This window comes from Eublepharis macularius, chromosome 12, assembly GCF_028583425.1.
Source record: "Eublepharis macularius isolate TG4126 chromosome 12, MPM_Emac_v1.0, whole genome shotgun sequence".
NCBI classification, from domain to species: Eukaryota; Metazoa; Chordata; class Lepidosauria; order Squamata; family Eublepharidae; genus Eublepharis; species Eublepharis macularius.
In genome coordinates this window covers 16,583,930-16,598,667 of record NC_072801.1, presented here as the reverse complement: position 1 = coordinate 16,598,667, position 14,738 = coordinate 16,583,930, and the positions used below count along the sequence as shown (strand labels likewise).

General features: G+C 41.4%; 1 protein-coding gene across 1 annotated transcript in view; it reads left to right on the top strand.

Moving 5' to 3' along the window:
• The window catches only part of MRTFB (myocardin related transcription factor B), a 95,593-nt gene that overhangs the window by 48,025 nt on the left and 32,830 nt on the right, over window positions 1-14,738 (top strand). The window contains exons 2-6 of the mRNA XM_054995058.1: window positions 8,307-8,372; window positions 9,948-10,003; window positions 11,295-11,370; window positions 13,007-13,168; window positions 13,866-14,053. Of these exons, the coding sequence (XP_054851033.1) occupies window positions 8,307-8,372; window positions 9,948-10,003; window positions 11,295-11,370; window positions 13,007-13,168; window positions 13,866-14,053 (548 nt within the window). The remainder of the gene's footprint in view (window positions 1-8,306; window positions 8,373-9,947; window positions 10,004-11,294; window positions 11,371-13,006; window positions 13,169-13,865; window positions 14,054-14,738) is intronic.

Below are 14,738 nucleotides of genomic sequence, written 5' to 3'. Positions count from 1 at the left end.
ACCATGCAACATAACATAGCATGCATTGTAATATAACATAACCTATATTTATCTGCAACACATAGACCTTTGTCTGGAATTCTCTAATACAGGAGTGGGTTATCATGCACAAAGTGAAATTAAGAGCCTTGAGTCGCTCCTGTCACTAGAATTACGAACGGTCTATTCAGATGAAATTCCTACTCCCATTTTTTCTGCCTAGGGGTTCCCCTTTCATAGATCTCTTTGCCACTCAGGTGAACAGGAAATGTACACTGTACTGCTCAAGAGCAGGAAAGGGGAGGTCCTCCCTTGGGGATGCTTTTCAGATTCCAGGGAAGAACAATCTCTTCTACATCTTCCCTCCCCTTCCTCTTCTTACACCCACTCTCAGCAATATTTATATTTAATGAGTGAAACTCCTGCTCAGTCATGGCCAGTGAACAAACTTTACAACTTTAATAGCGGTGGCTGCAAATTCAGTTTTTATCAGTAGATCTTTGATATTCCTCCCACTATAGCTTTTCGGAGGACCAGGAATATCAAAGATCTTTTGATAAAACCTGAATTTGCAGCCACCACTATTAATGCACAGAGAAACCTTCCCGAATGACATGTTAGTTGTGGCCATTGTAAAGTTTGTTCGCTGGTCATGACAGAGCAGAAGTTTCACTCATTAAACATAAATATTGATCGGGGTTTTACTAATTGTAATACCAATAATGTAGTGTACTTGATCAAATGTAAATGTGCACTCCTGTATGTAGGTAACACCACACGTCCTGTAAAATAGCCCTTACTTGAACATCAATCTCGGATCAGGAATAAAGTAATGGAGGCTCCCCTGGTTAGCCACTTTTTGGAAGCGGGTCATAGATAGATTTAAGATACACAGTTATATACACTTCAAAGGAAAAATATCCAGAGGCAATTACTACTGATATCCACAGAAAAGTTTATTGGATATATAAGTTAAATTCTCTAATTCCGGGGATGCTGAATAGTGATATCGATTATTCCTGATTTCTGTAACATCGGAGCCTTCTGGATGTAATGTTCCTTTAAAATTATCACATTCACAGCTGTAGGAGATTACTATAAATGGTTTGTTCCTCACGCAGCCTCTTGAGGGACGTGAGCCGACCTTTAAGATTTTTGTATAGAACACTTATTTTTATTGTTATATTAATTAGTTTGTAATATGAATTGATGTTTAGAAGTTGTATATTCTTGTATTCCTTCAAGATAACTGTTTATGAATTGGAGGGTCATCGGTTCACCTTATCTTGCCATCTTTGACAATGAACGGAAACGGGATTGAGGAGAACCAGTCCACCCGTCAGATGGCCAGTCTTCATTGACTTACCACCCAGCACCCTCTACAACACCCTCAAACTGTTATTGAACTGGATGTTGTATGGACTTAGTAGCTTGATTTACATATTAGTGCTGGAGGGCTTGCCTTGTTGTTTTGAATATCTATTATTATTAAAGAATCTACATTTAAGACTGTTCATTATATTGCACCTTAGCACTTTAAGAATTTTGCTCATAGGACCTCTTGAATGGTTTACTGTATTTATGTATTAGCACTTTAATACAGTTTGCGATGTTGTTTTCTGCGTGTTTGATCTTAAGAGGCAGCTGTCTGTAAATGATGTTCTAAATAAGTAAAAATATATTTATAAGTATTGTTAGTCTTTAGTTAGTTTTCACGACTTTCTCTGGGATTTGTATTTCTTCGTGATACACTCCGTGTGGTCACATTTGAACGTTTGGACATGTTTCCCTTTTGATTTTTAATGTTCAATATAAATGATAATGATAGCCTTTAAAAATGGCATTCGAACGAACATGGGGAGTCTTTCTCCAAAAAGATCACCACACCACACCCATTCAGGGTTCACATGATAGCATGAGACCAATGGTGGCCAGAAAATTTGCTGGGCGGTGACAATCAGCTCTCAACACCCCTCTGTGTATTTTCAAACATGAAAAGTCAGAGTATGAAAATGGCCACACAGGGATGCAGTATTTATGTGCATAGGGAGGGGTGGGGTTTCAAGTGGTAACGTTACAACGCATGTGCAAACTTTAAAAAAAAAAAGTTGACGTGAATTCCAAAGCCCGCAACAAAACCGGGGCTTCGAAGTGAGTGTGAAACAAAATACAGGACACCAATTCGAAACTTCTCGGACAATGTGAAACACACAGGTTCCAAGCCAAATACGTTGCAATCGTAGTGACTCCTCAGAAATGGCCTGTTAACCTGTGAGTGTGAAATGTACCATTATATTGCCAGTGTTCTTCCCAGCACCTCAGGACAATAAACAAACTGGATATTAAGTTGCCTTATCCTTTTATATATATATAGATAGAACAGCTTCATTTTACAAAGACGCTAGCCTCTTCTTCTCTTTTAAAGGAAACAAAAAAGGTCAGAAACTCCTCATACTTTCTCTAAATTGATAGTTTGGCTCATCAAGACTTGCTACACCCAGTCCAACCAACCTTACCTGCACCAGCTCTGAGTGCACTCCACATGAGCCGAGTTCAGATCTTCCACTTTCTGACAAGGAGTTCCACTAGCTGACATCCACAAAGCACCCACTGCACAGAAGCCATAATGATGAAAACAAGGTTGCACTTATCTGTAATTGTTGTTCATCAAGTGGTCTGTGCAAGCACACATCCCTCCCTCTGACTCCCCGGGAGTTCTTCCTCTTCTCCAGCTGCAGTCTTTAGAACTAACGGAGGGAGCTGCTAGCCTATGCTGGGGGGGAGCATGCAAAAAGAATGGGTGAGCTGGTTTCTGAATGTTGCCGTTTTTAATGTCAGATTTGTGTCCATTTATTCTTTTGAGCAGAGGTTGGCTGGTTGTCTGGAGTTCAAGACCACCACACACCAGCCAACCTCTGCGCAAAAGAATAAATGGGCACAAATCTGACATTAAAAATGGCAACATCCAGAAACCATTGGGAGAACACTTCAGTCTACCAGGACATTCCATCAAGGACTTAAAGGTCACCATAGTTCAACAGAAACCTTTCAAAAACAAAATCCAACAGGAAGCTGCTGAATTGGAATTCATATGTAAATTTGACTCAGTCAGACTTGGATTGAATAGAGACTCTGGATGGTTATCTCATTATCAGAAGTAACTACCTTTCAGGCATTCTATTCAGGTTCAGCTATGGAGGGGAGGGGTCACACCCAGCCTGGATTGTGCACTCCACCTCTTTTCATGACTTTTGCAACTGATTGCATCTACTCCCCCTCCCCTCACCACCTATATATATCTGGCCAGTTCCTTTATACCCTCCATGCATCTGACGAAGAGAACTGTGGTTCTCGAAAGCTTATGCTACAGTAAAGTTGGTTAGTCTTAAAGGTGCTACTGGACTCTTTACTATTTTGCTACTACAGACTAACACGGCTAACTCCTCTTTATTATAGTGTTTGGTGCAGATCCAGCACTGGAGCTTGTATGCGACTTTGTTTCTCCTGTGCTTCCGGCATTCACAAACATTCTTGCTGATTCTCATAACTAACAGAATTTCTGAAAGTCTCATATCATCTGTCATTCTGGCTGCAGCTTTTCCAGAATTAGTCCTTCCAGTGGACTCGGCACCAGCCATGTTTATCCTTTCCCGAACCTGTATTCTTAAATGAGCACCAGTCTTCTGGCCCTTCTGTTCCACTAGCCAGATATTTCATAACTGTGCACTAGATAGAAATGTATAGTACGGCAACAATTACTCAGTTTGCTCTTACATAAACCAGTGTATTTCAGAACGTTTGTCTGCATTAATTTATTTTCATTGGCAAGCTTCACCTGTTGCCATCTCCAATGAAGGGAAAGTGTTCAGAAGTTAAAGCAAAGAATCAGCTGGAGCATTACTTGCCAAATGCAACTCATTGGTTTAATAAAGGTGTGCATCAAAGGTTGTAAAAGTGAGGGAAATCTCTGCCTTCATGTCCAGTGAACAACAAGATTCTGCTTAGAGTGTTAAATCTCAGAGGCTACATATTATCATCTGATTTTCCCCGGGTGATCAATTTCTGTTTCTCTCTGTTAGTGATTTAATGTTCATACCAGTGCAAGAACTGGACACTCTATTTTAGAATGTTCTGAGATGGTATCTGAAGTGTTCTTCACAATTTGATCAAAGACTGATGTTGCTCTTTTACCCATTCTTCACAGATTCCCTGCAGTTGTGCTTAAAAAGAAAGAGCAGCAGCTTTATCTATTAGTACTGTTGATTGCTTGCATTAACAAGCAGCCTGCCTGCCACTCTGGGCCGCTCTAAGATATTTCCAGAATTGATTGATGGGAGTACAAAATTTCCAGCAAGCAAACCTGTACACACCCAGCTTTCATTCACGAGGCTGGCAAACTTTTGCCCACAAATCTTAGTGATCTCAGCTATGTTCCTTGCCAAATGCAAGTGGCATAGAGGTGGAGATTGGCACATAGGTGATAAGAAGGGAGGCGCCAGGGAAATCTTCAGTAGTGAATTACATAAATGGAATAAGACTGCAGGAAAAGCTCTCTTCCTAGTCATCACCTGCCTGGTCTCAGAAGACGATCTCAGCAGGTGGACAGGTTTGTGTGGGAGGAGACGATCCTTCTGAATACAAATCCCAAGAAAAATGTGTTCTAGAAAACGAAGCCTCCCCAACATTCTTCAAAAGACTTCAGTTAAGAAAAGATGTCTTTTGTAGAATGTTGGAATGGAATTGTTTTCTAGATCACATTTTTCTTGGGATTTGTACTTCTAAATGTAGGCCAGTACCTTCATGATAAGTTATCATAGCTGAAAACCATTTTATTGTGACCTTTTTATCAGTACTGTTGAATTGATTTAACAATACTGTCTATTGTTATTATTTCTACCGCTTCTGGTGGTGAGGAATTCCACAGGTGACAAGACTCTTAATTTTTTTAAGTTGCTGCTTTATTGTTTTAGAATCCTGCCGATGAACGTTTTATCTTTTTTTAAACCAATCAGTCATCCTTTTGTGTGCATAGGGAGCAAGCCAGTACTCTACTGAACTATGAACTCTGTCTCAGTTTAACTTCACAGGAAAATGATGCATTTTGATAATCTGGCCATTAGGCTTGTTTAGTTTTTAGAACAGAAAAGAGATTGAATAGAAACTTTATATCTTAAAATTCCTCTGTTTTTAATGTAAAGTCATAAGTTATCAAGAGAATGCAGGACAATTTATTATTGTGTATACTTACTAGCTTAAAGTGGCTTTTATTTGGGGAAGATGTATATATTATTAGCTTGATTGCTGTTTAAAATTGTTCTTTGTTCTAGTATTGAATTTCAAGGAATATACTAAGATAATTATTTTTGACAACTGACCATTTAAAAAGTGGGTTTCAAAGAACAGGATTTTTAAAAGACTGATTCAGAGTGCGCTGGTTTTGGCAGTAACTGCAGTGGAACTTCTAATTGAGGACAGTTGTGATCGCGCTGATAATAAAAACTTGAAATCCAGGGGGCTGATTTTCTGAACTAGTTGTCTTCAGCCATTCAAGACCCAGGACTCACCTTTAACCCTCAGGCTGCAGCAGGGGACCCACTGAGCTGCATGCACTTGAGAGGAAGTCATATATAGGAAGAGAGGGAGGCAGAGTTCTGATCGCGCTGGTGTCAGGGCCAGGACCACTGGCAACAGACCAAGTGAGCTGGGGACAAAAAAGCTCAGCACCGGGTGATGTACCCTATTCAGGTACATCCTAATGATCAGAACCATGGAGGAATTAGCTCTGCACAGCTGTGCTAAAAATGCTGCAAAAAATACTGGCCAGCTGTAGGTTCTTGAGATGTAGTGAGGATCTGCAACCTGCCTGAGGGTCCCAGCCCCGTAGATTGAAGACCACTGTCCTAAGTATTGTTGGCATATTAAAATCAGTTTCTTTACAGTGTAAAGCAGTGATACTCAGTGGCTCGTTGACATGTCCCGTATGGCTCGTCTGAGCACCATTCCCCCATGTGGCTCATGCGTCATGCAAGCCTCCCTGAGGTGCAGGCCTCATGCCATGGATGGAAGTAAATGTAACTCTTTGGGTTGATGGTAATTATGAATGTGGTTCTTTGCAAGCCGTGGAGTGAGCTCAACTGGTGTAAAGGCTTGCAGGATCAGTTCTCTTGAGGCTGTGCACCACTCTAATATCTTCAGAGTATTGACTGTTTCCCAATGTGGACAGCTTGATTTGGTATATAATTGAGTGCTGCTTTAATAGTCCACCAGGTTGCCTTGTCCTTTGAAGATACAGACTGAGTTTAAAGGCAGAGAAACAGTATTTTTCAGTAGACTTGACAACAGAGAGAGAGAATGGCATCTGCCTTTGTCACAGATGGCCTTCTGCATGTGGAGTACGCATGACTATGCAGGAATGATGCCTGTGTAGGAAAGTGATGTCTGTGCACTAAGCAAAGCCTGCCTAGCCATGCTGCTTTGGAAAGGCAAGGATACAGAAACAGTGGTATGGTCAGTTACTAGAGATGAAGCAAGCATCACTTAATGTTGCTACAAAAGATGGACAGCCAGAAACCTAAAAAGTGGTCTCAGCCCTGCTGAAGTTTCCCTAGGGTTCATTAAAGAGAATAAGCTGTGATCTAGGAGGTTGCTAGTTTAAGTCTCATCTCAGCTGTGCTGCTGTCTTTCAACCTCCACCACCATTAGTTCCATGGGGATAATAATACTAGTCTACTTTACAGGCCTGGAGTGGTTTAATAGAGCGTTGGACTAAGACCAGGTAGACCCAGGATCAAATCTCACCCTGCTATGGAAGCTTGCAGGGGGATCCTGGGCCAGTCACTTTCTCACTCTCTCACACTAAGCTACCTCACAGGGTGGTGGTTGTGAGGATACATTGAAGAAGGGGAGAATACTGTTGTAAGCCACTTTTGAGTTCAACTGAGGAGAATAGCAAGGTATAAATATCTCTATAAAAACTACAATAATGGGTAGAATGAGTTTTTACACTGAAAATGCTGAATGAATGCTAAGCATTGTTGCCATTGTTATGCAATTCCCCCAAGAGTTTTAGTTGTTAAGGGTGTTTCTCATATGTCATCTGAATAACATTTGCAATATGCCTGGATGCCCAGGATGATGGGGCATAACGTTTCAGAGTGTGAACTGGGATGTCCTCAGTTCAAATCTTACCTCCCTCACTAGCTGCCCTGTAGGAAGGTTCTAATTCTTTCAGACTCCATCCTGTCTTCCACCAATAATGTATGGGAAGTGAGGGAGGTAGGATTTGAATTGAGGATATCCTAGCTCACACACTGAAGCATTATGCCCATACCAGTCTTTGAACAGGCTTTCCACATTGGGTCGGGGATGAGAGGAAGCCAACTGTAACAAATCACATTTTCCCCGGAATGTATTGTTCATGGAGACATTTGCAAAAAGAGACTCCGTATCCCACAGATTGTGAGTTTGGCATCTTGGCAATATTACGCTGCCCTCAAAATTAAATGCATTGATATGTTTCTTATTTAATATGTCTATTTTATTTAACCTTAGGAGGGGAGATAATTTGTGCATTTTTGGTTTGGATTCTGTGGCTGTAAACCCCAGAAAATTTGGTAACCAGAGTGACCAGCCTTGTTTGTGCATACTGGGAACGAGAACCCTAGATCATGGGGTTGATTATACGGGGATAGGCTTCTCAGTTCATTGAGACTGTGTATTTCTGTTTTGTTTTTTCCCCTTCTGTATACTCTGCTTCCAAGAGATCTCCTAAGGCCATATATCCACAAGCAAATGACATCTGTCTTCCCCTGTCCCATTGTCAGTCATGGAAACACTTGCCAGTTATTGTGCGAAGGTCTGTTTTTACCCGGAGTTACAACTACTCTGCGGTAACAGCTGTAATACCTCAATGATATTAAGGAATGAACGTTGGTGATAATTAAGCCCTAGGCCCCATTGGTTATGTTTAATTCTTGCTTGGATATGAACTCCAGTTAGTCACGATAATGTTTTCCTGTGCATGATTGTGGTGCATTCTCAACAGGCATAAAAACCATCACCATTGTATACCCCAAATACTACCAATATACCTGTTGAACACATTCATGTATTTGAAATTAGATGCTACCTAGGTTGCATATTATAGCGCCCCCCCCACACACACACAAAGGCCTCAAGAAATTGAATTATATAGTTTCCACCTCACCCAAAATCCTGTTCATACACTTGTAAGATTTTCAGACCCCTTTGCACTGATTGTTTTGAGTCATTCATCAGGGCGATGTTCCTACTTGTCCAGTTAACAATTCCCTTTTTTCTCTTGCCAGTACTTCAACTGAGGCTACAGCAACGGCGGACACGCGAACAGCTGGTGGACCAGGGAATCATGCCACGTAAGATTCATTTTCTTTTCTGCAGCTTGTATAACATTGAATTCTTAGCCTTCTCTCCCAAAGATGAAAGGAGATTGTTAATAACATTAATATTTAATACCTGTCTGAAAGCAAAGGAACAATCACAACAAAGAAAGCATAACATAGACACACAAACTTAATTTTAGCTGGATAGCGTACGTTTGGCGCTTAAATGTTTGGAAATGAAAACAAACTGGAGAAAGTATTGTTTTCCTCCTGAAATTAAGGACATTGGTTTAATTTGCAGTTTAATAAGTAATACTTTGATTTCTATTTAATGGTTTTGATTTCTATTTAATGGGAATTTAATGGTTTAAAATTCAGATGTGATAGAGCAGTTCAGAGGCGTCACTTTCAGACACAAATCAACAACAACAACAAAAAACTTCTGCAGATGATGTGGGTTGGTGCTACCTGCGAGTCTGAATTATTTCCTAAAACAGCTTCCAGTGAAAGGTAGTATCCAAAGATGCCCCTCCATCTGTGAAAACCCCGTTTCACTTGTGGACGTGTTTCATAAAGGTAGCTCTCTAGAGAGCCTTGTGCTAGGAAAACCTTGTCCTCTCCAAAGCTCTTGTTTTGTACGCATAACTGTACACAATCCTCTGGGCTTCCTAATGCCTGCTGCTGCGCGCTTGGTACACCTCATGCAAGAAGGGCCTTGCTTGAGTGCTGGACGTATCTACATTCATGCTAGCAGCCTTTCCCCCCCGGATGCTTACGATTCTTGGGATCCCAGCCCGAACTTAGAGTATTTATGGAACTGTTTTTAATATTGCAGTTGAATCCAATTGGTAGATATGGCACTTATTCCAAGAAGAACACCACTGGGACCTGGTGGGGTCTACCTTGCATTCATTCCCTAGGCACTCTTTGCAGTTGCTCCCGAGGCAGCACTTTCACTTTAATCATAGGAATGAATGGCAGCCCCTCCAGGAGAAAGTAAAGCGGTTTCCTCTGGGACATCTGACGAAGAGAGCTGTGATTCTCGAAAGCTTGTGCTACAATAAAGTTGGTTAGTCTTAAAGGTGCTACTGGACTCTTTTTGATTTTGCTACTACAAACTAACACGGCTAACTCCTCTGCATCTATGACCTCTGGGACAGTGTTAGGAAGGAAGGCCAAAGGTGTCATGTTGTGCACCTCTGCCCACAACATTGCAAATTTCAAGGCTGTAACCCGGAGAACGTAATGGAAATTGCCGAGTACAGTTCTGTCTGCACTGCCTTACCTTATCATTTGTTTCCTGGGAATGTTAGAGAGTGGTTGCGCTCCAGGAGCTGGCAACACACACACAAATGTAGAAATAGGCTTCAGCCTCATTATAGCACCTTGCAGTATACAATGAGCTTTACAGTCCTTCGTATATGAATTGTTCAGAGCGCTCATGTGAACATCAGTCCTCCATGTGACTGGCCAGTCTTGCAGGTCTCTTACCATCAGCTTGAATACATACAAAATCCCAAACAGCATATGTTCAAGGTTATCTGATACTGATTGTAAGACATCTCTCTTCCAGTAATTTCTTGTCACTTTCTCACTTCTCCATTGTAGCTTTGAAGAGCCCAGCTGCATTCCATGAGCAGATAAAGAGCTTGGAAAGAGCCAGGGTAAGAAATTGGGTAAAGCTTTACCAAGTCCTGTAGTTCTGCCCCAGTCACTCCAAACCAGTCAATCAGATGCAAATCTGCTGTACATGTCCTGGGCATGTACATTTCTAGCTATAGTGGTCAAAGTTCATGTTACAAAGTGCCTTAACTATGCATGAGAAAAACAGCACTTTGAATCCTGATTATGTCTCATTCATGGTTCTAACGTAATACAGACTAATGCAGAATAACGTTCTTCTAGTGTTGCCTAGTGACATTGTGGGAAGAATATTGACTCGGATTCCTTCTGTGATCAGGATGTTGTTTGCAGAGATTCATCTGCTCAGTCCTGGTGCTCTAGAAAAACAAACTGTGTTGTTGGGGAAATGGCATCATGATTAACTCCTTTAAAAATGCCAAATAGGTTCAAAATCAATCTTAAATCTCCATGTTTCAAATGTTACTTGTTAAGTTGCTTACTAGGAGCCCTAAATTCTAGACCAGTTGGAGTTATACTTTTCTCCCTTTTACATTTTATCTGTTTGCGTCACTGTTTAGAGGAACAGGTTTGGAATATGTCATCTATAAAAAGTAAATCTTTATGAGTTGCATCTTGGATTGTAAAAGTTTGAAGGGGAGAAGTCTGCATTTTATTCCTTGCTGTGTGAGTTGCCAGGAACTTGATGTTCTGTAGGATTCCCTAAATGGTTCCATAATAAACACAAAACATCATTGTACAACATAAAGCTGCATCTTGCAAAATGCTCTCAAATTGTAATGGTTTTTTTTCTGTCAGGAAATAATTTGAGCAACTTTGCTTGGGGCTACCTGTCTCACTTAAAATTGGGGCAATTAAATAACCTTTGGAACCTTTGCATGAGCTGAAAATATTTTGTGTGAACAGCCAGTTAAAGTGAAGAGCATATATGTAAGTGTTGTATATATCTGTATGAAGCGCTTTTTTTCTGGGAAAAGAAGTGGTGGAACTCAGTGGTGGAACTCAGGACTACACAATGATGTCACTTTGGGTCAGCTGGAACAAGGGGGGAGTTTTTTAAAGTTTAAATTGCCCTCGACAAAAATGGTCACATGGCCAGTGGCCCCGCCCCCCTGATCTCCAGACAGAGGGGAATTTAGATTGCCCTCCGTGCTGCTCCAGCGGCGCAGAGGGCAATCTAAATTCCTCTCTGTCTGGAGATCAGGGGGCGGGGCCACTAACCATGTGACCATTTTCAAGAGGTGCCGGAACTCTGTTCCACCACGTTCCCGCTGAAAAAAAGCCCTGTCTATATGTATATGTATTTTCTTTCAGACTGAAAATTTTCTGAAGCACAAGATCCGCAGTAGACCTGATCGCTCTGAGTTAGTCAGAATGCACATTCTGGAAGGTGAGGATGCGCAGGTGCCCAGTTGTAGTTAAAAATGATTTGTAGGAACATAAGAGTTGGGTGGGCAGAAATCAGATAATGGTCCTCTGATCGAAACTGCTAAACAAACACAGTAGATCTTCTCTGTGGGGGGAAAATGCCTTTCTTAAAATCTCATTGCACTAATTACACTGAAAGTGGGGTTTTTTTCCCCCCTTGCAGTGGAAAACATTGTTTCTCTTGCTTCAGACATTAAAGTTCTCGAAAACGTATTCACCAGAGTATTGTACATATTGGAAAAAACAGATCTAGCAATGTGAAGGCAACAGTATATCCAGTCAGACACAGTTGATCTCCGTATATAAATCATTCCCATTTAACATATGGATAAGTAAGACTGATAGTAGCATTGTGCCCATTATCCAGTAAACCTCTTGTGGAGCTGGGAAGATCCCCATCTCTCAAATTCAGTGTTGGACCGTGCTGATCCAGTTACAATTAAAAGTACTGCTATATGTAAATTAATGTTTGCCCAAATTTAAGTGGATAATGAAGGGAGAATATTTGTGAAATCATGTTTCCATTTTTTTTTAAAGGATGCTTGTATGAGTTTGTGTATGTTGCTTTAAAAACTAAAATAATTTCCAGTAGTTACATAAAATATTTTGGCATGTTCTAGTTGAGAGGTCAGGTTAAGGGCATTGGTAGTCTCTCCCCCCGCCCCCTCCAGTTCTGGGGTGGATGACCTGTCGGGCAACAAGCACCGCATCAGACATTTGTGGCCATAATATATTCTTGTTGATATCTTGGCATAGGATGATTAAGAAAAGGTTGTGCTCTCTTTAAATAATACTGTGCCCTTTCTGTATAGACAAGAAATAGCCTATTCACTACAAGTGGATGAATCTAGATACAAGTCCATTATAGCCAGCTATAAATTGCCTTATATGTGCTTCAACATGTCTATGGTGAACTTTCTAATCCAACATACTATAGGCCTTACAAAAGACTCTTGAAAGCATCTTCTGTTTGTCTAACTTCCTTCTGAAGATGCAGAACAATTCATTTATGAAGAGAAGCTTCCAGATGTTTCAGCCCTCACTGGTCCAGTGCACCATCTGGTTCTTTCCTTCTCTTGAGTTTCCACCATTTGCTTAAGAGGTTTTCTGTTACAACTCCAAGAAGAAGGGGTATGAAGCACTGTAGTGTTTACAGGCATAAAGATTCCTATCTCCACATATTTGTAGGATGCCACATGTGTAGAAGCATGGTGACTGAAGCGTTTCTTGTTTTTAAAAAAGCAGGTCAGTATGGTTTTTGCAGCTGTTTCATCCATTTGTCTGATATATTGGTCTGGGTATCTTGCTAGCCTTCCTCTTAAAGGGATGTGGAATGCTTGATCGGTGAAAAGGTGCCAAGTACACAATTTAAAGTCCTTTTTTGAGGTAAAGTGGATATTGGGTTAATTAACTGTGATGTGGTGTTTTTAGACTTTACTTAATTAGGAGCTCCAATCTGCTTGTTTCTTGACTAATTTTAGCTTCAAACACACGGCCAACTAAAAAAATTGTAAAGTAACAGAAAGGCTATTACTTTTCTTCAACAGCAAGCCTCAAAATTGCAGTGTTCTTTTAAGAAATGTGTCATCTGCTTTCAGAGACATTTGCAGAACCTTCTCTACAGGCAACTCAGATGAAACTGAAGAGGGCTCGGCTGGCAGATGACCTGAATGAGAAGATAGCTCAGAGGCCTGGCCCGATGGAACTTGTGGAAAAAAACATCCTTCCTGTTGATTCCAGTGTTAAAGAAGCTATTATAGGCAAGTTGAAGAGCTGCAACTTGGGTCTGATACTCACAATAGAATGGCCAGTGAGCCTGGCTTAAAGGTCCTTCTGGTCATCAAGGTGTTTGACATATATAATCAATATGCATTTGTTATTTAATTGTAGTAGGCAAGTCAGACAGCTTTCCTCTTAACCTAGATTCTATTGCTGGGATACCACAGTTTGCTAGTTCTCAAGCAACCATATTTTGTTGTTAGGGAAAATGTGCTCCTGCCACCCCTGGGTGGCACGTCTGTTCCAATCACAAGTGCTGTGGCGTATAGAGTTAACTCAGGTATACCCAAGATAGTTTTAGGTGAGTAACTGTAGTAGAATAGCAGGATTTGAGTCCAGTGGCACCTTAGAGCCCAACAAGATTTTCAGGGTATGAGCTTTCAAGGGTCAAACTCTTACTGTGGAAAGCTGATACTCTGAAAATCTTGGTCTCTAAGGTGTCACTGGACTCAAATCCTGCAAGTATGTACAGACTCCTATTGGACAGTGCCCGCGATGTCATCATCAACCAGTGGCATGATTCCTTTCCGCCCTATCTCTGCCATTTGGTGACATTTTAGTAGCCTGGCATTTCTTGAACCATTCGCTAACCTGCGAACTCTCCTTTTTTGGCAAATATCTGTATGATTCAGTATGATCATAGAGTTAAAAGAAGAATTCCCCCCATTTGCATTTTAGCAGTCGGAGAGCTAAAGGAGAGCTATCCTCAAGCTTTGGAAGATTTCTTATTCGACGACGACAGCAGCGATGCTTTGTCTCCCGATCAGCCAGCTAGTCAAGAGTCTCAGGGCTCAGCAGCATCCCCTGGTGAGCCCAAAGTGATGGAAGCACCATCCCCAGTCACACCAGCCTCCTCTACTAACCAGGTAAAGCATTAGAATCCATGTCATAACCTTAACATTGAGCTATTTTGCTCACAATTGAGTTGATTCTTCAGAAGGCATTTTCTCTTGACTTAGCAAATGTCTGATTGCGTTTTGCATACACGTTCAAGTATTTGTGGTTAGGAAGTATTCCCTACTTCAGGTTGGTTTGTCTGTTCATACTAATCACAAGTTCATGCCCAGCAAAACAGGCCTCAGGGACTGCTCCAGAGCAGCAGAATATCTTTGTGCCATTCTGCAACACAAAACTGAACAAGGTATTCTTTGCCAAGATAAACAATTCTGCAACTTATCTAATGAAATTTACATATAATAGTGTCTTTTGTGGGGGTGTGCAAGGCGAAAATATTCGGGTTTCCTGCTTCAGGTTTACCCAAAACAGGAAAAACATTCGGAAATACCCCAAACCCAAAGCAGCAAGCCACTTTGGATTCGGGTATTTGAATCGCTTCAGAATGCTCCGTAAAGATTTGGAGCATTCCAAAGTGATTCAGGGGGCTGGGCTTTTTCCCACCACCCCCACACACCCCCACCCCTCACTCCCCACTTAGCCTCCCCCATTCCCTCCAACCCACTTACCTGGCCGGATGGGGAAGGCCAGAGCCTCCTCCTCCAGGCCCGCAGGGCTGTGGGGAGGGCTGGAGCCACTGCACCGCCTCCCCCGAGC